Source organism: Penicillium longicatenatum, assembly GCF_028827895.1.
Source record: "Penicillium longicatenatum strain IBT 33135 chromosome Unknown contig_7_segment0_segment0, whole genome shotgun sequence".
NCBI lineage: Eukaryota > Fungi > Ascomycota > Eurotiomycetes > Eurotiales > Aspergillaceae > Penicillium > Penicillium longicatenatum.
The window spans coordinates 2818066-2839634 of NW_026643124.1; the positions used below are offsets into that span (position 1 = coordinate 2818066).

At 51.1% G+C, this 21569-nt stretch overlaps 8 protein-coding genes across 8 annotated transcripts; 4 read left to right on the forward strand and 4 right to left on the reverse strand.

Annotated features, from left to right (window-relative positions):
- Positions 1-647: 647 nt before the first annotated feature.
- N7484_011313 (alpha,alpha-trehalase) lies at positions 648-3073 on the reverse strand (the record flags this gene model as incomplete). The annotated part of the gene is made up of 5 exons (XM_057121700.1): positions 648-777; positions 837-2578; positions 2628-2749; positions 2802-2874; positions 2942-3073. The coding sequence occupies 5 exons, from the start codon at positions 3071-3073 to the stop codon at positions 648-650; spliced, it is 2199 nt and encodes a 732-aa protein (XP_056967454.1).
- A 769-nt stretch (positions 3074-3842) lies between these two features.
- Positions 3843-4794, reverse strand: N7484_011314 (short chain dehydrogenase/reductase family; the record flags this gene model as incomplete). Its single annotated transcript, XM_057121701.1, has 4 exons — positions 3843-4062; positions 4120-4423; positions 4480-4714; positions 4765-4794. The coding sequence occupies 4 exons, from the start codon at positions 4792-4794 to the stop codon at positions 3843-3845; spliced, it is 789 nt and encodes a 262-aa protein (XP_056967455.1).
- A 336-nt stretch (positions 4795-5130) lies between these two features.
- N7484_011315 (deubiquitinase OTU2) lies at positions 5131-6099 on the forward strand (the record flags this gene model as incomplete). The annotated part of the gene is made up of 1 exon (XM_057121702.1): positions 5131-6099. The coding sequence occupies one exon, from the start codon at positions 5131-5133 to the stop codon at positions 6097-6099; it is 969 nt and encodes a 322-aa protein (XP_056967456.1).
- Positions 6100-6268: 169 nt separating this feature from the next.
- N7484_011316 (putative thiol methyltransferase) lies at positions 6269-7246 on the reverse strand (the record flags this gene model as incomplete). The annotated part of the gene is made up of 2 exons (XM_057121703.1): positions 6269-6628; positions 6752-7246. 2 exons carry the CDS (start codon positions 7244-7246, stop codon positions 6269-6271), a joined length of 855 nt encoding a protein of 284 aa, XP_056967457.1.
- Positions 7247-8631: 1385 nt separating this feature from the next.
- Positions 8632-10467, forward strand: N7484_011317 (MFS transporter; the record flags this gene model as incomplete). The annotated part of the gene is made up of 2 exons (XM_057121704.1): positions 8632-10110; positions 10171-10467. 2 exons carry the CDS (start codon positions 8632-8634, stop codon positions 10465-10467), a joined length of 1776 nt encoding a protein of 591 aa, XP_056967458.1.
- A 1053-nt stretch (positions 10468-11520) lies between these two features.
- N7484_011318 (pheromone/general odorant binding protein) lies at positions 11521-11979 on the forward strand (the record flags this gene model as incomplete). The annotated part of the gene is made up of 1 exon (XM_057121705.1): positions 11521-11979. The coding sequence occupies one exon, from the start codon at positions 11521-11523 to the stop codon at positions 11977-11979; it is 459 nt and encodes a 152-aa protein (XP_056967459.1).
- A 2979-nt stretch (positions 11980-14958) lies between these two features.
- On the forward strand, positions 14959-19235 carry N7484_011319 (PE repeat family protein; the record flags this gene model as incomplete). The annotated part of the gene is made up of 4 exons (XM_057121706.1): positions 14959-15111; positions 15245-15359; positions 15435-15686; positions 15748-19235. The coding sequence occupies 4 exons, from the start codon at positions 14959-14961 to the stop codon at positions 19233-19235; spliced, it is 4008 nt and encodes a 1335-aa protein (XP_056967460.1).
- Positions 19236-19688: 453 nt separating this feature from the next.
- N7484_011320 (uncharacterized protein) lies at positions 19689-21131 on the reverse strand (the record flags this gene model as incomplete). The annotated part of the gene is made up of 3 exons (XM_057121707.1): positions 19689-20429; positions 20498-20816; positions 20878-21131. 3 exons carry the CDS (start codon positions 21129-21131, stop codon positions 19689-19691), a joined length of 1314 nt encoding a protein of 437 aa, XP_056967461.1.
- Positions 21132-21569: the final 438 nt, after the last annotated feature.

Here is a 21569-nt window from a genome sequence, read left to right on the forward strand (position 1 = left end):
GAACATCGTCGGGAAAACCAGGGGAACGCCTAGACTCGATCGGTAAATTGTCTTGATTAGAAAGTGACCGCATCTTTAGCTGCATTCGGGCCTTTCGATGGAATCCCCAATACGTTCGGGATTCCTGGTGTTTCGGACGTTGGCCGGTAGGTTCCCGAGCGAAGTCCGGGTTATTTTCGCGAGTGCCGTGCCTGCGGGGATATACTTCCAAGGTTCGTGCAAATTGCGGGGGCTGCGCAGCTACGTAGATATAACCAGGCAGCTATTATCATCTGGGTAAATTGATAAAACGAGAAAATAAATGATTTTTTCTTTGCTTTTCAATAATCACGCTGTTTTGGAGCCGGAATCCCTCTCCAAGAAGCCAATCAATCAACGCAGAATCAGTCAATACATCAACCCGGCGCCTGTACAGTACATCTCATTCATTCTGCATTGATGTCCCAAGTGGCAGCTTTTATTGCACTTGTTGTTCCTCCTTTCCATGCCAATAGAGACAACCCGATTCTAAACCGAGTGGTCCAACTTCGGTGTCCCCAAGTTCACTTCTAGTTGAACGCCGTTGCTTTTTGCATTGTCTGACCAAACCTCCAATGAAGTGTAAAAGACATTCACAATAAAGACTCGAACCTCAATGCATCACTCAATTAGTACGCACTCTGGGCGTCGACCGCCTTCTTGTACGTATCATAGGTCGTGATAGTTCCCAGCGAGCGGCGCTGGTGCGCATTCAAGATCTCCAGTCCATACACGTAACTGGCATTGACCCACCCAAAACTAGATGATTGGAGTTAGCATGGAAAACATATAATCCCAACGATCGGTCCTAAACTTACCCTTCACGTGGCGCGCCCTTGAAATCGGTGCCCTGGTTGCCGTACTCGGCATCAACGCGGTGTGGATCAATGGGCCGTGTCACATCATACTTCTCCACAACAACACCATTGAAATCGACGAATGCCTTGGTGATCATGTACAGCCATTTATAAGCCAGTCTCTCCGCCTCCTCCTGGTATCCGTAGCGCAGGAACGCAGTCCAAGCGAGCATCTGCTGCGGCGCCCAGCCGTAGGGGAAATCCCACTGTCGGTTAGGTCGCTCCAAGCCGACGGGACCTCGGGATTTCTCTGTTCCAGATACTAGACCACCGAATGCTTCAAGTCGAGGCAGAGCCTTGGCTACCATATCGGCTGCCTGAGCTGGAGTCGCGAGACCAGCCCACATGGCCCAGAAGGTTGTTGCAGTCTCATAGTCCGTTTGCTCCTTCTTTACAGTATCGTAATCAAAGAACATGCCTTTCTCTGCGTTCCAGCAGAACTGATCCATTCGCTGCTTGCGCTTGCGGGCACGGCGGTCCCAGGAGGCCGAGGTTTCGAACTCGATATCCTGCGTCTGGGGAGTTCTGAACTCCGTCGGGATATCCAGCTTATCTTTGAAGTGGATTCGAATGATCCTGGCGATATCCACCTCGTACTTGTAAAGCAGAGAGTTCAGATCGACCGTAGCGAGATTGGCGCACACGCGCTCCAAACGATAACTGGTATCGTGACCGGACTCACGCACGGCTCGGTCATGCAAGAAATACTCATCCAGCTCTGGCTCGTTCACCTCGCGAGAGTTGTAAGCCTTAACAAATTGCTCAAAAGTCATGCCATGCTTGTCTGCATATGGCATCAGGATGTGGGTGAAATGAGTGGGTTCCGTCTCCGGCGGTACACCCCAGCCCTGTGGTCGATATCTCGACAGCCCGGAGACCGGGTCCAAGCGTGGCTCACATGCCCACACACTGTGGTATTCCTTGATGGCAGCGAGGACTGAATTCCGAAGAAATTCTTTGGCGTCTGGCTCTTGCTTGATCCGCTCATAGACACGCAGCGCCATATCAGTCAGGAACGGAGGCTGCGAGCGAGTCAGGTAGTAGGATCGGTTGGCATTGAGAATCTTTCCGTAATGCTTGATTTCGAAACAGAAGTTGACGACCATGCCCTTGGCAAGATCAACTCGGTCACTCACAAGGAGGCCCAGAGACTCCATGTAGCTATCCCATCCGTACAGTTCGTTAAAGCGACCTCCAGGCACCACGAATGGAACACCTTCCAGATCTTCTTTCCCAGTGACTTCGTCGACCTTGGTTTGCATTGCAAGTGCCAACAAGCCCGGCTTCTCACTGAGCTTCATAACGTAATCCGGAGTAATGTCAGCGTCCAGCATGACCACGTCTAAGCGCAACTCCGGGTGCTTCTCGGCAATATTGGAATAGTATTCAAACTGTGCCGGGGCACCTGGCGGAATGTAAATGCGAGGTCGTGGGTCGGATGTCCAATCTTTGGGATCTTTTCCAGCTACCTCAATATTGGAGCCATCAATGCGTCTGGTCAACGCTTTCCAGAACGAATTCTTGATCAGCCGCGAAAGCCGAGCTACTGGATTCTCGCTGAGGCGAACTTCATCGAGCTCAATATGCTTGCGACCGTAGTCTTTCGCAATTGTGAGCTCTTGAAGAAGATTGGAAAGCATGTAAGTGCCGCGAACGTCAACACGGTTGTATCCCGACGAAGCGGCAGTTCCGATCGACAGCGTCTGCTATAGTTAGCAGCTAGAAAATCTAGGCATGATTCACGAGGCCTACCTTTGGTCCAAGATCCTCAATCGTGATCTGCATATTTTGATCGGTATCTTCCTGCTTCAACAGGGCGTCGAGGGTTTCTTCCACGTTGATGAAGAATTTGCGGGGTTTGTGGCTTGCCTCATCTGAGAAACGGGGTTAATTGTTGTCTGTGGAATTTGTTGCTGAATGGCTTACCATGGCTTCCTCGCCTCGAGGGCAAAGTCCCCAGAAACTCATGGATATCCTCGCGGCTGTAGTCCTTCAAGCTCTGTACGTGGAGATAAGAGTCAGTCAGGTGCCCGGGTCTACCACATCCCAACCAGGTGGCTGCTTACCGCCGAAAAAGCGCGTCCGCGACGAATCCTAGCGTTTGAATCTTCATTTCCATAGTAGATATCCGGGTGAGAAAGGGGATCAATGGAGCCGGCCCGTTCGGGGCGTTCGGAGCGGCCGTTTGACGAGCTCATGGTCTGGTCGCGCAGGAGGGGTGGAGGCGGAGAGGCAATCAAACTCGTGTGTGGTAACGCAAGACGGAAGTGTATTTCCACACCGACTATTCACTTTCTCTGTTTTTTCCGGGGTAAGAATCCTGGAAAGAGAAAACAAAACACAACAGACGTGATTTTTTTGCCAACTACCCCGGTTTATGTAGAGAAGGCGATTGGAAGCAGTGGAGTTTTTGGAACGTTAACGAGCGAGACAGGGGCAACCTGGTCGACGGAATGAGACAGTCTCAGTTTCAATTGGGCGCGGTGTACGGCAAAGGTGTATGGGGTCAAAAGAGCCGTTTAGAATCTGATATATGCTGTGTGAAGGTGGGATGGTCGGATGATCTACTAGAATGACGGCATGAGAAGCGATGATGTCGCCGCTCCACAGTGCGTTGCCTCCGATAAGCTAATGATAACAGCAAAACCGGATAACCGTATTAGGTCACTGTGAAAACTTTTGCTCCGAGAGATGCTTTGTTTTTCTTATTTATTCCATTGGATTCGTATACGGAGTACTGAAAACAGTCATCAATAAGCAATGATACCTGACAACCTGGCTCGGCCAGCCTTTCGCCGGAATGCCAGATAGAAACCCGCTACTCGGCCCAAGGCCCCCGCATCGGGACGCCGGAATGTGGAAAAGGGAAAAGCACAGTGTACAATGATTAATAGTGGCTTCCTATTGGATTATCTACAGACATAGCCCAAAATTGCATTTGATCACCTGGCGCGTTTAGCGAACACCTTAAATCTTGGCGGCGATAACACTACCCCCGTCTACAGGGATGGTTGCACCATTCACATACGCACCCGCCCGGCTACTCAAGAACAAGCAAGCGCCAGCCACATCTTGGGGAGTTCCGATTCGACCCAGTGGAATCCCGGACTTAATGGCGTCACCGAAAGTCTTGAGCGTCGCAGCCATCATCTTACTCTCGAAGGGGCCGCAGGCGATAGTGTTGGAGCTACATGAATATGAAAATTAGCGCAAGGCCGCAATGCAGAATATCAGAGATCCTTACGTGATGTTGCGCTTGCCCAGATGGTTTGCCAGTACCCGGCTCAGGTGGTGCAGACCGGCCTTACTGGAACTGTAGGCAAAGGTCTCGAGCGAAGGAACACGGAGACCATCCACGCTACCAATGTTGATAATGCGAGCTGGATCATTCTCCGCGGAGGCCTTCTCCAGCAGCGGGGTCACGAGCTGGGTGAGATCGAAGACGCGGTGTAGGTTGAGAGTAAGAACACGGGTGAAAGCAGCGGTAGGATACTCGTCGTAGGGGGCGCCCCAGTTGGAGCCGGAGTTGTTGACCAAGACATGAAGCTCTGCGGTCACTCGAATTAGAAGTTGGTTCTCATATCAGACAAATATCATGACCCACTGCTTTCGCGCTTGCCAAGCTCCTCTGCAAGCTTCTTCACGTCCTCATACTTGTAGAAATCGGCGGGAATGGCATGCGCCGTGCCCTTGCCGAGAGCATTCAGCTCATTCACAGCCTGCTCACAAGCCTTGGCGTCGCGCGAGGAAATGTAGACGGTGGCACCGTTGGCAACATATCCCTCCGAGATCATGCGACCAATACCTTTGGCTCCGCCGGTGACCAGCACCACTTTGCCCTGGGAGAAAGTTAGCAGGAGTTATGCTAATGTCTGTCCAACCCACCGACCTTGACATTGAAAAGACTTTGTGAATCCATTATTGCGAATATGAACGGTTTATCGAGGTTCCAATAGCGTGGTCTCGTCACTTTATGACTTCCCCAGCTCCCCCGTTGCACTGCATACAGTAATACCCCCGGGCCGAGACCCTGCGGGCGAGCCGAGGCACATCGGCGAAACAGTTCTTCCCGATACTCCGATGATTATTCATACCAACCCAAATTGGGACACGGTTTAGGGCAGCAAAGTCAGGGTTTCGCGGGGCGACTTTGCGTTTCTCATTGATGTGAAGAACTGCATATACTCCAGCGTTGATTGCGTGATTTTTTGTTACTCTCTTTCTAAATAGACCTTTTTCTTCCTTCCTGCCCGTCATGGACGAGCTTCAAGCAAAGCATCGCAAAGAACAAAAAGACCTGCAAGGGCGCATCACCCAGAAGAAAAAGTCCGCGACGAAGAAGACCCGCAAAGGCATCAACGATGATTGTGAGCGCATGCAGCGAGAGCTTACTGAGAATCAACAAGCTGAAATTGCTCAACTAAATGGCACTGCGTCCGAACCGGTGGAAGGCATGGACGATCTCAGTCTGGTGGACGAAACACCGGCCAATCCCGAATCGAACGAGGACCAAACTCCCAACAATACAGAGCCAGAGCCAGAATCTATACCTACTCCTGAACCCACATCCCATACCAAGAAACCGAACCGCCAAAAGGCCCGTCTAGCCCGTCGAGCTGCTGAGCAAGCTGCTGCAGCCGAAGCAGCCGCAGAGGAGGCCGCCAATCAAACAGACTACAGAGGCAATGAGAAAGAGGTAATGGATGCGGTGTTTAAGAAGCTTGGATTGAGGGAGATTGAAGTCAACCCCGATGGACACTGCCTCTACTCATCCATTGCCAAACAACTGGATGATTCCGGACTTGGCTTGCGGCCGGACCCAAGCCGAATTGTTCTCGAACCGACGACACAATCACGCATTGACACTGTTGCGTCGCCACAGCATGACGGGTACCGTGCAGTCCGGGCTGTGACGGCGGATTTCATTACGCAAAACAAGGATGACTTCGAGGCATTTATGGAGGAGCCACTGGATGTATACACGCGGAAGATTAAGCTCACCGCCGAGTGGGGTGGGCAACTGGAACTTCAAGCTATTGCTCGGGCATATGGGCTGGAGATTAATATTGTCCAAAGAGATGGACGAATGGAGAAGATTGAATCAGGTGACATGGATAGCTTTGACGAGGAGGAAAAGCTCAAGCGCGTTATCTGGCTGGCATACTACCGCCATTCTTACGGGCTCGGAGAGCACTATAATGCTCTGACAAAGAAGCAGTCTTAAAAGAACTTTGGGTTGCACAGCTATTTTGGTTGTGCAACAACCGGAATTGAAATATCAATACTCCCAGGCCGATTCAAGACTTCCAGACCGATCGATCGATCACAGAGATCTGTATTCCGTGGTTTTTTGCTTTTAAATCTTTTCCTTCGTGGCACATATCAAAAGAAATCTAGTTACGTCGGCGCCAGATAGAAACTCTATCATGGATCACCCCATTCTCGCCCTGTCCCTTTTCGTGGGTCCGCTCGGGCTGCCAGAAGGCCACCCGCTCAAGACCAGATTCACTCGGAGCCCGCAGTGGATCCTGCTTGACCAAGCCCTTGGCATCGTAGGGGATCTCTTCGCCGGGGTGGCTCAAGTGTTCCATATACGCTTCCGAGGACACGGGGAATGGAGGCCCAGCAGCAAGAGGATCCTTGTGGCGAGGAAACTCGAGACAGATCAAGTTACCTTTTGGAGACGGAGCCAGAAGCTGAGTGTGGCGGAGCGCCCACTTGGGGCGAAGTGCCGGGTTCAATGCACAGAAGAACTGATACAGTCAGAATTTGAATGGGAAACGATGTGTGAAAGTCAGCAGCATCGCGTGACCAGAGAAACAGATCCACGGATAGCTACATCTGATAACAAAAGGCAAAAGTGGAAACCAACATACTGTGTAGTCATAGACAATGTCAAATCCATTAAGCGGCACACCAATGGATTGTAACCACGCATCATCGAAAAAGTCACCTTGCACAAAAGTGACCTTGCCTCGACCAATCGTCTGGTCTCGAACACGGTACCAGCTGTTGTTCTCAGCCTCCTCCTTCTTGCACGCCTCAATGGCACCTGGGCTGTATTCCAAGCCATAGGCATCGAAGCCAAAGCTGGCCAGCAAGAGTACATCAACACCTCTGCCACAGCCAGGAACTAGAGCCTTGCGTCTGTATGTCTGGCCTTGTGCATCCTCAGCCATAGGCCCGCCAATGGTGGCCCGCTGTTTGACCAGTGTGTCCTCCAGCGCTGGGTTCGGGAATCCCGCGTCCCAGGGCAGCTTGACATCCTTCTTTTCCCACAGTGAAGCCCAGCCATCGGCGTATTTGTCATTCTGGTAGCTGGCCAAGTGGGCCTGGATATCCTCGGGCTTAATGGCGGTAGGAGCAGTCATTGTTGGAGATATTTTGAAGTGGTGCGGGGTTATGTCGGGGTAAAAGACAATATGCTGAGATATATTTCCAAGGTTGTCAAGTTACTCAATTGAAAATTGATAAGTGCTTCCCTTGGTAAATTTTCTTCAAGAACACTGGAAGGGTTGGATGGATGTTAAGTTCACCGTCATTTCCATCCCATTTCATAGCTTGATTTCCAGTGGGCTTATTAATCACCTCCTTGCAGATGAGCGACCGTGCTAATCCGCAATATAAGTCGTGCGTTCTATTAACATGAGCGTCTGGATAATTCTGCTAATCTACTCCTCGTGACTCGAAATTCAGCCCCAGACATTGATGTATAGGGGGGAGGATATACTAGCCACGCGATATGCCGGGTGAAGAACGCCAAGACGTGACACCCTTTCATCAATGAAGTGGGTTTCCCCAATCACGCAATCCCTGGACTATAAAAGCCAAGGCGAGTTTATTGAGACGTTCCAGTTCCATCCGCCCACTAAGTTATTTTTTATCTGAATTTGCAGTACATGAGGGCTTCTTTGCCCTCATGATGGCCTTTTTCCGCGTTTTCGCTTTACCGGAAAACCGGCTCTACCGTCATTGACGATGACTGGTTCCATCGCCAGGGGAAATCAGGGTCCTATCCCAAAGTTCCTGATGCAACCCCCTCATGAACAATAGACCGGAAATTTATCCGCTGGCGCTTGATAAGAGCGAAATGTTGCCCTCCTTGTCCCAGCACTTGAGTGTTACACCTTGCTGTAGAGGCCTTGACCTGACAGTGGACCCCATGAAGATCTTGATTCCCTCAACCCCTAAGGATTTACATTTTACACTTTTCTCCAAAGGATTTCTTGTCACGTTTCCACAATCCGACATCAATCAAGTTGTGATCGTTGACGATCACTTTCAGACTGAGACCACTTCGAGCACAGCCCAGATCCGTTCCTGCTTTCTAGTCCTGTAGTTGCTCGAAGGATCCACGCCTGCCTATTTGAGGGATTTGGTTGGCGCATCGGCTCTTGAGTTTCTCGGTCTTCCGGTCCCTTGACGATCCCATCAGATTCTACTTTCTTGGCTACCAATGTAATGCTCGTTATCACTACTTCTTTGGGTATTATTCCAGCCGCATTGGATCCAGTTCATTCGCCAGTCTTGACCAGATAACGCACTGCAACCTTGGACCACTGATGATCTCAGGCTGCCGTGTTTCATATCGTCATATTCCGATCGATCTTCAGGGGATTGTTCGTTTCATGCGCACCACGAGGCTGTTGTTATCCTTGACAATCCCACGCCCACTTTAGTAGACCTTTAAAGGAACCCGTCGGGGGTTGATCTGCAACAACCTTGAAAATTAATACTTCCCCCCCCCCTCCTAAGAATGGGTGACAGGGCGAAATCTTCGACCACTAAATCGGGCTTGCCAGCCAGCAGCATTGGAAGCAATACCGAAAGCAATGAACGTATACTCACTGGCAGCCATGAAAACAAATCAGAAATTCGCGACTCAGACTCGCTAGTCAACGCTCGGTCTCATGTATCTGATATCACTGACGATTACCCCGAGAAGATCAATGAGCCCGAAGCACCGCGACCTTTGACGCGCCAATACACGGAACTTGGACCACCCATTGTGGTGCCACGACTGAAACGAAGAGGACTTTTTGGCCAACTGACTCTCATCGCGGAGGTCGAAGACCCGAGGACGTATTCTCGAAATATGAAATGGTTCATCACCTTTATTGTTGCAACAGCAGGGGTATTAGCACCATTGGGAAGCTCAATTTTCTTTCGTAAGCCTTGTGGCTTTAGTCCTGCCTCCTCTGATACTGACCGAATTCCTTGCCCAGCGTCGCTCTCCCATGTATCCAAGGATTTGAATACAACGCCAACCTTGACCAACCTTTCCATCTCCTTATACATGCTGGCCATGTCAATTTGTCCTCTGTGGTGGTCATCCTTCAGTGAACGGCTCGGGAGGCGAACGATATATCTTACTTCCTTCGTTCTTTTCGTGATTTTCAACATTCTTTCTGCCATTTCCGATACAATCGCGATGCTGATCGTTATGCGGATGCTTATGGGCGGCGCCTCAGCTTCAGTCCAAGCCGTCGGCGCTGGGACCATTGCAGACTTGTGGGATGTGCATGAAAGAGGCCATGCAATGAGCATTTTCTACCTGGGGCCTTTGTGTGGACCCTTGCTGGCACCCATCATTGGCGGTCTTCTGGCTCAACGCTGGGGTTGGCGCAGCACACTATGGTTTTCCGCCGTCCTTGGTGGTCTCATACTTATATTCATCCTTTTTGCTCTGCCAGAAACGTTGACAGTGCAAAAGCATACATTGCTCCCTATCGCCCAGGATGAAGATGCCCCCATCAGCCGCCCACCCAGTCGCGCGTCGACTCAGCAAGTAGCCAAATGCACCACTAATTGGCTGAAGTTCTTGAAGACAAACTTAATCGACCCTTTGAAAATAGTCTTCTACTTGCGGTATATTCCCGTGCTTCTGAGTGTATACTATGGCAGCATTGCCTTCGGATCTCTGTATGTGTTAAACGTCAGCATTGAAGACACATTTGGTAAACCACCATACAACTTCGAGACCGTGATCATCGGCTGCCTCTATATACCGAATTCTTTAGGCTACTTCATTGCCAGTATATTTGGCGGGCGGTGGATGGATAGCATCATGCACCGGGAAGCGAAAAAGGCAAATCGATATGACGAAAAAGGGAGATTAGTATTTCATCCAGAGGATCGCATGCGCGAGAACGCTTGGCTCGGTGCTTTGCTATACCCTGCTGCTCTGATCTGGTATGGTTGGACTGTAGAAAAAGGAGTTTCCTGGCCGGCACCGGTATATTGAGCATTCCCATTCATCCCTTTTCTGTTTGACGATCCTAATCACCAATTATAGATCATTGCCAACTTCTCCTTCGGTATCGGCTCCATGATCATCTTCAGCATGGTCACTACCATGCTTACCGAGTTCATGCCCAAGAAATCATCTATCGGAGTGGCCCTGAACAACTTCGTGCGGAATATCTTCTCTTGCGTTGGCTCCCTTATCACAGCTCCCCTCATCAACGCCATTGGCAACGGCTGGCTCTTTACAATCCTTGGACTCATTGGTTTCACTAGCGCCCTTGTGATTCTTTTCATGAAGATTTACGGCCCTCGTTGGAGACTGAAGATGGACGAACGCATGAATTGACCTCGCGCCAAGTAGCATTTGACATTTTTAAAAGGCGTTCTGGATACGTATTTTTCTGACTTTCTTTGCGAAGCTTTCCAGCTGACTTTAATGGATTATGATATCATGTCAGCGTTGCTTTTTTGGTTCTGAGCTTGTCTTTCTTTCTGCTATTGGTGCCTTTGCTAATGCCCGCTATCGCGGAATGATACTTTATATCCTACTTGATTCGTGAATGATACCCACTTGACAGAGGAACAATTTGATGTTATGAGGGTATAATGTTTGAGCAGTACTCGTGGTGAGCTCCAATGTACACATCCTATCCACATGATTGATCTGGATTCGCATCAACCATCATCATAAAAAAAACCCTGTATCAATCCAGTCCATTAGTTGAACAACGAGCTCTACACCCATAACATCAAAAAGATGATTCTAACATACCCCTTCCCAGAATCTGGCCTTATTCATGGAGCGGCTATAACATTTCATATCTTGACACATAGGACTTACGTCACGTTGATAGCCTTTCCTGGGTATGTATAGTAAGCAAAGGGCGAGCTACGGTGGTAATTGGATTTGGATCTTAAGCCCCTTGAAGGCTGTAATTATCCCCTTCCAATGATGTACCTCCTTCATGCTTCCTTTAACGCAATGAATCATCATTCATTTGGGGTTTCAAATTTGCGCATTGGAACATTCTCCGGAATGTGTGGGGATATGGTCAGAATGTAGCCCGCAAGGGGGCAAAAGTAGCCTATTGAGACGCTGAAAAGTGTGAAAACGTAGCAATAGGGTTATCCAACTATGATCTGCAAATATCTGGGGAAAGGTGACATCATATCATCAGCCCTGTACATACTCTGTCGTTCAATCTCTCTACATTGTATATAAGGCGAAGAGATTCACAAGTTAGAATCTCCCTCCCTACTCTTCAAAGAATACCACCGATTGGAATTATCTTGATCCAATTACTTAAAGTCATCCCATTCAACACGTCGAGATTAAGCTCAATATGTGGACTCGCACATTCGTACTCCCCTTTCTCTTCACCCTCTTTGGGGCTACCGTATGTCCCTCACCATTGAGAACATCGAAAGGTTTCTAACAAAAGCAAAGATGAGCATACCTACCTCCGAACCTTCACAGCCGATGCGAACAGACGAACAATCAGAAATGAACTACGTCATGAAAAAATACTCCGAAGCCCGAGCAGATTGCATAAACGAAGAAAACATCAACGAAGTTGCGGCCAAACAATTCGAAGAGACGCAAAAGGTGACACCTGAATTGCATTGCTTTGCGGGGTGTGTGGGCTACAAGACCGGCATCATAAAGAAGGAGGGAGGTTTCAATGAAGAGGCATGGAAGGGTTTTGTATCTAGGATCGGGGATGACGAGAAGAGGCAGAAATTGTTGCGCGTGGGAACTATGACTACCAATGCACTTGAGGGATTAGATCGGTGTGAGTCTGGGAATGAACTTTCGGAGATCTCGCATGTGCTTAGGGAGTTGAAGGATTATGAGTGATTGGGATGCTGTATCACCTGTAGGTGGGGTGTGATGGTTTGTACGATATGTAAGTCTGCGGTTCTGGATAAGCAGACTTTGAGTGTTCTGTTCTTCTTACGCTGTTGTTAGCTTTAAATACCCGAGGCCCCGATTCTCAATGAATTCGATGGAGATATCAAACCTTGACAGGAAATACTTCAGCCACCAATGGACTCTCATTATGCCGCAGGAACTATAGGATCTAGTCAAGAAACATGGGGCTAGAGATATCCCACTACCAAGAGTTTGATGACTCTCTGTAATGCCAAATCCGAGGCTTTATGGATCAAAGCTGCCTGTCGAACTTCATGATGGATCTTGCCCCAAAGCATTACTGACCATGGATTGTATTCGAAAGACGGGGTTTAGTCCGCGATATTATCGGAAAATCATGGGCTAGCCAGGAACTTCGATAGGGACCCTGTCTATATCAGTTGACTTTATATACAAAGCACGTCCTGCTAAGTACCTATTTCCCCTATATACTGCTCCACAATCTCAGATAAATTGAGGCCTCGCAACTCTAAGATTCATTTCTTTCCCGGATAATCAAATGCATCTCGGGTATAACATCCCTATTTCAAATATCGCTGCAGCTTCACTCTCAATCTAGTGAAACTATACTTTGCACCTATAGTTGCGCACCGGGATGGCCATATCACATCAAGGCAGCCAATAAGGCCACAATCAGGCCAGTCCAACAAATAAACCCCTCGACCTGCAGATCAGAAGTCGAGCGGGGAAGTTTGGTGCAGCGGGGACTCGGGGCCATGCATGACTTTGAGCCAAACGATTCGTCATCTGCAGTAGTACCACGCGCTAACGTGACTATTGGTGGAGAAGTACAGGCTATCGTCTAAGTAAGCTGGGTGAATTTGGGGAAACAGATAACTCGGGCGTTCAACTAGATTGCTGGAGGAGATAGGGGCATGTTTGGTTGGATCTGCAATGCAATTGCTTCTATAGAAGGCTGCAATGGAACATTCTTGATAATTTGGACTCGGATTGTTCCCATTGACGTCTTCACATCTAGACCCTTTCAAAAGAAGACAAGGCTTGAATCAAATTCGTTGTAGGCTGTACTATGAGCCAAAATGGGGCAATCTCCTGCCCAAGGAGACTCGAAGGGAGACCGGAAGGAGCTGACATGTCCTCCGATCTACTAATCAATGCAATTCGGATGAATTGATTTAGACCAGTAGCCTTGGGTTGCGATCTGCCTTTGACATAGAAGATCGCCAATGACTTGTATTTTCGATGGGGTTAGGCACTATGTACTGTAACCTGCAGTTTGCAGACGTGACCTGGAGATTCATCTTATTTCGAATAGAATTGTCTTAGATGGATCTAAAATGATCGCCTGCATTTCAGAGTGAGCGAAGCGCCCGTAGAATGTCACTGCGAGTCATTGGTGAGAATATGATCTTCAATCAGTGTAGCATGGATGCTCGGACCGACGCAGCTAGTCAATTGAGCCAATTTTGGAATGAGGTTTCAGAATATCGAGCGTTGTACGGTTGGAACACCATCGGGCCGCGCCGTGGCCAGGACATGGTTTAGGTGGCGACGCATCCCGCTTAATTCGGGTCGACTAGCGGGCCAAGGCATTAATGGTCGTCGATTGGGCCCGAGGCCAAAGAGAATCAAGAAGTTATCGATCAGATAATGCGATAAACGAAGGAAAACGTAAATCACACCCGTGGACGGCATGCGTCACCTGATCCCGACCAATTCCTTGTTCCACGACTTCCTTCTCCTGCACAATTGATGCATGGTGCAGGATGACCCAATCTCCATTCCAACTGTGTACGCTCTTGCTGTCTCTGGCATTCCCTGAAGCAACTCACAGGTCACAACTCTACGGGCGGGTTTCTGTCGGAAGAGATGATCGACCTGGTGAAGTGTCGGTGTCGGAGAGTGGAGACTTGATGACTACAATTCGACTCCATTCGCTTCAATCCCGCCCTTCTGAGTGAGTCAATGGGCCGGATTATTACCCAAGGAGTGTCAGTGTCTCCAGTGCCGGGTCCTCTCGGTCGTGATCCTCGTCTCTTTCGTCTCCCCACCGCTAGGCCTGCATCCTATTTGCCGCCGTTACCGGGGAGGTTGGGCAGAAATGGGTCTTTCGACTGCATCACTTTTCCGCTGTTTACTCGGGCCTTAGAGTGCTTTTCCCCCTGGGTACACTGCAGGTGCTTTTTTTAATTTTTTTTTTCCTTCGGTGTGGCTTCTAAGAAACCATTCTCGATTTGTTTGTGACCCACTCACCTCGGGTCCAGTTTTCTTTCCCAACCCCACGCCCATGTTTGTACCCAGTACGGATGGCAACAAGAAAAGTCACAAAGTTAGGAATTAGGAATGGAAAAATTGACTGGTGCCACTTACCCCCCACTGTACTAAAACTATGTTCTCCATGCTTGCCTTGCCTGACTGGGCCATTGTGTTTCCCAATCCCGATTTCACCGATTGCTGCAGCTGCAAGTGGAGACTGTGCTGCTCTCACCCGGCCCTAATCAAGGCCCTTCACTAATCCCCAGTCACCACATTATGGAGACCGGATGCGACGTGGCCCAATTGCATTCATAGTCATCGGGCAGTTCGTTGATGACGTTCAAGGGCCCAATGACTGCGACTGCAGCTAGTTGTTGTTGCCATCCACCACGGGGGCCGGGCGATCCCTTATACGCTGCCTCACCATAGTCGTCCAATTGCAATTATTTTTGTCGCCAGAGGAACAAGCATAGGCTTCTTACCCGTTCGGTCTTCTAATACAGGAGTACCTGGCCCAAGTGTTTCGACTTTTTTAAACTTCATCTTCTTACTCATTTCCTTACTCCTCCAAAGTACCCTTGCATCGAGCCCGATTGTATCGTGACAATCTATAATTGTCCGATAAATAATTCCCACGCCACTCAGCATTGTCCGCCCTGTTTTATGATACGTCATTAATCCGAGGATATGGTCAAGAAAAAGAATAAGAACAAGAAGAATAACGCACGCCCTCCCGCTGGCACTGCTACACCAAACCCCGACACCAACGATACTAAGGATTCCATCGAGGCTACTGGCGAGCCCCCGGCCCTAACTCCGGAAGATGCCTGCGGGTTACAAGTATGCAGACATCTCTTCATTCCAGTACCAAACGGTACAGCTTCAATATCAAACATTCGATTTTGAAAAATCCCAATTCGCAAGTTATCACATCAATGAATCGACCGATCGTCTGACGGGGGGAAATGACCAGGACAACAAAGAAGACCCCAACACCACCGAATCAAAAGAAGACGCTCCCGCCGAACCCGCTGTAGAGGAACCTTGCGCACCACCAGCCGAAGGCTCAGAATCTCCAGAATCTGCTGGTAAGTATGATCACAAGATACTGATTGTAGATTGGATAATCTCTCTATCAGAAGAGTTACTCACTTGAGAGACAGGATCAACAGAGGCAACAACACCCGCCGATCCAGCTGACCCCCCTGATGGTGCAGCCGACGCAGACGTCAAGGAAGGAGGCGCAGATGCGCCTGCTGGCGATGAGCCTCCGCCGAACGCAGAAGGGGAGGGTGTCCCAGATGAAGCCCCTCAAGAACCTGCTGCGGAAAGTTCCGAATCCGAACCGAAGGCTGAAGAGGCTGCCCCGGCAGCAGAAGATAGCGCCCCAAAGCCTGACGACGGTGGAAACAATGGTAACTATCCATTCTGATAATATAGCCCATTGAAGTTTCCTTACACTAACCTGCTTGGCAGACGATGCTTTTCCAGACTGTGACCCTGAAAAGGGAGTCGACGAGGTAGAGGCCGAGAAGGAAGAGGCCGCAAGACTCGCAGCTGAAGAGGAAGCTGCCAAAGCCGAAGAAGCTCAGGGGGATGCCGATGGAGCCAATGCCGAAGCTCCAGCAGATGCGCCAGCCGAAGGCAAGGAAGATGCTCCAGAAGAAGCTCCACCGACCACCGAGGAGCCTGCTACCGACAAACCTGAAGATGCAACCCCGCCAGACGAAGCACCTGCGGCTGAGACAGCAGATGATGCCAAGCCTGAGGGCGAAGCTACCCCGGAGGAACCTGCAGCAAGTGAACCTGAGCCGCCAGCACCTGAACCGCCAGCAGCCGTGGAGCCAGAGCCAGAGTCAGCACCGACTATTGATGAGTCGAAAATGACAGCAAAGCAGAAAAAGGCCGCCAAGAAAAAGAAGAAGAAGGGGGCCAAAGCTGAGACTGCATCTACACCTCCACCTGAACCTGAACCTGCAGTGGAACCTGCAGCGGAAAGCGAACAACCGACAGAAGAAGCCCCGACAGAAGAAGCCCCGACAGAAGAAGCCCCGACAGAAGAAGCTAAGGTAGAGGAAGCCCCCGCGGAAGAAGTCAAGGCGGAGGAGGCACCGGCAGCAGAGGTCACCCCATCTGAGGAGACAGCTGAGGCAGCCCCTGAAGCAACCCCCGCAGAGGCAACAAGCGATCCGGAGGCTAAGCCCGAAGAAGATCCTGTTGAAACGGCAGCCACCACGACAGAAGAAGCCAGTGAAGCTCAACCAGCAGAAGAGGAAAAACCTGCAACAGAGCCCACCCCTGAGCCGGAGGCCGTAAAATCAGAGGAGCCCGAGAGCACCCCTATAGCCGAAGATGTTGCGGCAGAATCTGCTGAGCCAGAAGTTTCACCGACTGAAGAGCCTGCCGCGGAGCCTGCTGCAACTGATGCGGAACCAAAGAAGACCCCCGAGGTAGCCAGCGAGGATGAGAAGGCTCCCCCTGCCGATGAAACCCCTGCGGAAGCTGGCGCGGAGTCACCCCCCGCAGAAATCACTGAAGAGCCGGCAGCGGATCCAGCCCCAGCTGAAGAGCCAGCCCCAGCTCCTGTCGAGGAAGTGGTTGAAAATGCCGTTGAGAAGACGCCTGAGGAACCTGCAGCGGATCCAGCTCCTGTTTCAGAAGCTGAGCCTGTCGCAGAAGCCCCGGCAGAAGAAGCTCAAGTTGAGAAGCCAGCCGAGGAAAGTCCTCCAGAGGCTGCAAAGGAGGAGCCTGTCGCAGAGGAGCCTGTCGCTGCTGCCCCTGTCGAAGAGCCTCCTGCCGGTGAAGAGCCTGCCGCTGTTGATCCTCCTGCTGTTGAAGAGCCTGCGGAGGTTGAGGTGCCAGCTGAAACCGCACCTGAGGAATCTACTAAAGAACCCGCAGCGGAGGCTACACCAGAAGAGCCAGCACATGTCGAACCAGTTGCTGAGGAGCCTGCTGTCGAGGAGCCAGCACCCGCCGAGCCAGCTGCTGAGGAGCCAGTTGCAGAAGAAACCCCTGCTGCTGCTCCAGCACCCGAAGAGCCGGCACCTGTTGAATCAGCTGCCAAGGAGCCTGCCGCTGTTGAAGAGCCACCTGCCACCGAAGAACCGGCACCTGAGGTTCCTACTGAAGCTCCTGCTGAACCAGTCACCGAGGAACCCCCTGCTGCAGAAGAACCAGCACCGGTGACTGAAGAGCCAGCTCCTGAGGAGCCTACGGTCGAGGAATCTGCTGTACCAGAACCGGCAGCCGAGGCACCAGCTGTACCAGCACCAGTAGAGGAACCGGTAACCGAGGATGCTCCCAAGGAAGCCCCTCCTGTTGAAGAGCCTACTGCGGAAGAGCCCCCAGTGGAGGCAGCGCCTGTTGAGGAGGTATCTGTGGAAGCTGTCTCTGAAGAGCCAACACCTCCAGCTGAAGTACCTCCCGTGGAAGAGCCCATTGTGGAAGAAGCTGTTGTGGAAACTGAGCCCGCCGCTGAAGATCCCCCGGTCGAGGTAGCCCCTGAAGTGCCATCACCTCCAACGGAAGAGCCTCCTGCCGCTGAGCCAGCACCTGCTGAAGAGCCAGCTGCCCCAGAGCCTGAAGTTGCCGAGGAGACCCCGGTGGAAACAGCTCAGGAGGAACCCGCTCCGGAAGCAGAATCAGCCAAAGAACTTCCTGTAGAAGAACCTCCAGTTGAGGCTGCTCCTCCGGCGGAAGAGCCAACGCCCGAGCCAGCTCCTCCTGTGGAAGAGGCCCCGGTCGAAGCAGCCCCCGAAGAACCAGCTCCCGAGCCTGCTCCTCCAGCAGAAGAGCCTCCTGTCGAAGAGCCTCCTGCCGCCGATCCAATGCCCGCTGAAGAACCACCGGTGGAAGCGGCGCCAGCCGAAGAGGTACCACCGGAAGCTGCTCCAGAAGAATCTGCCCCTGAAGAGGCCCCAGCTCCTGCAGAACCACTGGTGCCCGAAAGAGCACCAGTATCAGACGTTGCACCAGAGGAGCCAATCGAAGCACCCCGCGAGATTGAAGAAATTGTGGAAGCACCAGGAAGCAAAGATGGTACCCGCCGCCGAAAGAAGCGTTCACCCGGAGATCGCGAGCGACGCTACTCGAAGACATCCTCCGACGGGAACAAGGGTCAGTCTCTTCAACGCCAGAAGAGCGAGCGTAGCGTTTTCACCAATCGATGGGCCAAAGCTTTAGAAGAGGCCAAGCGGCAGCACGAGGAGAAGAAACGTGCCGAAGCACGGGCTAAAGCAGCCAAGGCAGCGGTGGAGGAAGATAAGGAGCGAAGTGGCATCTCAACTTCGGATAAATCCAAACGCTCTGAGCGCTCTTCCTCGAAAGGGCCGAAGGAGCAGGATCCGCCGATCATCGAGACCAAGCTGAAGCGTACTCTATCTTCCAAGGAGCCAAGCCGATCTGTTAAGCCACCTGCATCTTCCAAGGCACCTCCATCCTCAAAGCAGACCTCATCTTCGCCGCCTAAGCCTCAGCCCCGCCACTTCCTTCAATACATGAGCAAAGGCCAATCGGACACTACCAGACCTCTTGTGCGCGTCAACACGACCAAGTCTTCGGCCCCGGCTTCTGACCGGCCACGTCGGGCTTCGACAGCTCAAAGCCATGGCAGCCATGGCAGCAACGAGCGTTCACCAAACGAGGAGCGGAAATCCAGCGGCCGTTCCAGTGGCTCGACTCGCCGTGAAGAAGAAGCCCCTCGTGAGAAAGAGAAAGAGAGAGAAAGGGAGAAGGAGAAGGAGAGGAAGCCTCGTCGGCGCTCTCGCGACGAACCAGAACCCAGTAAGCCCCGCGAAAGAGAACGGGAGAAAGAGAAAGAGAGAGAGAAGCCCGAAAGAGAACGCCGCTATCGTGAAGCTCGTGAGGGTGAAGATGGTCGACGTCGTCGACACCGTCGGGAACCCTCGCCGCCGAAGGAGTCGCGGCTGAAGGGGCTTCTCAGGACTATTACTGCTCATTAGCTTTGATTTTGTATTTCAAACTTGTCTTTTTGATACATGTGTGATGATGGTTAGGGTTTTTGCCCTGTGTATGATTTCACGGTTGCTGCATGGAGGAGCGATGCATTGGCATTTTAGGAGTACTTGTTTCTGTTTTACAAGACTGGTCCGCATCTGTGAGGCTTCAGCAATGATGACACATGTGAGAATGAATTAATACAAGATCTACACATTTCCGGTTTACTACGCCACAAGTGCTCACTCCTTAAAACTTTTTGATCTTAGTAAAAACCCACTCGATTACGTCGATTGAAAGCTTGGGAAAGCTAACTTGGGCTATATCATTCGCTGTTCGGAATTTTGCACAGGCATAAAGTATATACCATCATTATAGTCATAGAGCATGCAAATCGCCGTAGATGCAATGCTAAGTAAAGCAAATTCATCCCATCCCATCCCCTGTCCATATCCCAATCATTGATTCATTTCAAGCTCATTTTGCGCAGGAATCACCCGCGAACACCACCCACACCAAGCCCGATGCGAACCACTCTCCTCCCTAGCAAGATACCTCCCCGTCTCCCTCTCATCCTCGTATTCAACAACACAAGCACCCACCATAACCCTCTTTTTAGCCTTATGCTTAACAACGCCACCTAACCCAATGACCTCCTGCCGGAAGTACCCTGGTTCCTCATCATCGTGACTATCCGAGGAAACCAGGTCATGGTGATAATGTGACGATGCCGAAGCGGACGGATGACTCCCCGGGCTATGGTGGCCTGTACTACTCGTGTCACTTGAACTCTCATCCGCTTCACAGTCAACTTCGAGCTCGATCTCTTGTCCGGCGAGACAGGCTTCGCCACGGCCGCATTTCACGCCTTGGCATCCTTCGCCGATTCCTGTGCCGAGGCCTCCGCCGAGGTATGTACTGTATCTCGTACGCCAGGCCCACACGCGGCGGTAGGTTGTGTCGTTACTGCGGAGGGTTTGACCGCATTGGACACAAAGCCAGACTGCATCGCTACAGTGACAGATATTTTGCGATAGTGTTTCTGCTTTAATTGCTTTATGCATGGTATGATGATCTGGTGATGACTCGTCTGTCATCCATTGTAGATGGTGAGAGAGCGGAGCCGTATTACATGTGCGACAAAGTCGACGAATACGACCCTTCATGGCTAGTTGTGATGGCGGTTTGATAGTGCAATTCTATAGCAAGCAGGTACTTGTTAGCCAGCTCGATCGATCGTATGGATTGTTCCAAAGTCACCACATACCCTGCAAACAGTCTTACTGCAACGCCGACATTCACCCACCATGTCGCGTGCACACTTGCCCACTTTCCCGCGCGTCATCCGGCCTGACTCCGAGCTACCCTGGCTCAGCAATTGCAGGACCGACTTGACGCTGCTAGGGATGGCGGTACCGGCATCTAGCATCTCCGCGACCGTCTCGATATACTCATTCTCGCACCGGAGTGTTTCTCGCACCAGCTGGTGCCGGAAGGGCGCGAGGTTCACATGAAACTGGCGACATGTACGCGATAAATCGTAAAGAGTGTTCAAGTCGATTGCGCGAGCGATTTCCTTGACAATACTACACAAAAAGCGATCATGAGTATCCAGGAAGCGATAATATCATTGCTAGATTCACATACGGGTAACAGCTCAAAGCAGCAGAGAAGGCATTCCGATTGGGATTCACCGGGTCCTCGACAGTAGTCGAGGTCGAGGGGACACCTGCGTCGCGATTGCGAGTGCGATCTTCGTCCGAGGAGGTGGGGGAAGGAGGGAAATTAGCCGAAGCTGCGGTCGCGATAGGCGTGACGGTCAGCTTGGACGGGAATGGTTTTCCCGTTGATCCGGAATACTCGGCGAAGGCATCTTGGTCCAAGTCGACGAACACCACCATGCTGCTGATGCCATCAGAGTGGGATGAATCAGCGCATCAGATAAGATGAAAGATCTCGGGTGGGTTTGGGGGCTTTTATAGTGGGTTCGTCAAGCTTGGTTCTGATGGATCCAGCGGCTGCGCTGTTCCGAGTGGGATGATTGTGGGACTGAGGAATCTGATGCTCCGTCTTCGGGGGGATGACTGAAGATATTGAAGAGGTGACTAAGGGAGACGGTTGATAGTCAAGGATGAAGGAGGGCAGGTGAGGTTATTCCGATGATGACATGCTTCCCCTCATTCTTGTACCTGGCCAGGCCCCCTTCCTTGTTTCGATAAGCGCATCCGTTGATAACCGGATATGCAATTCAACGCAGCGCAACATTGGAACCATTGCTTCTTTCATGTTAATCAATGCCATGGATCTTTCATCGGGTGTAGCAATCGACAAAAAAATAC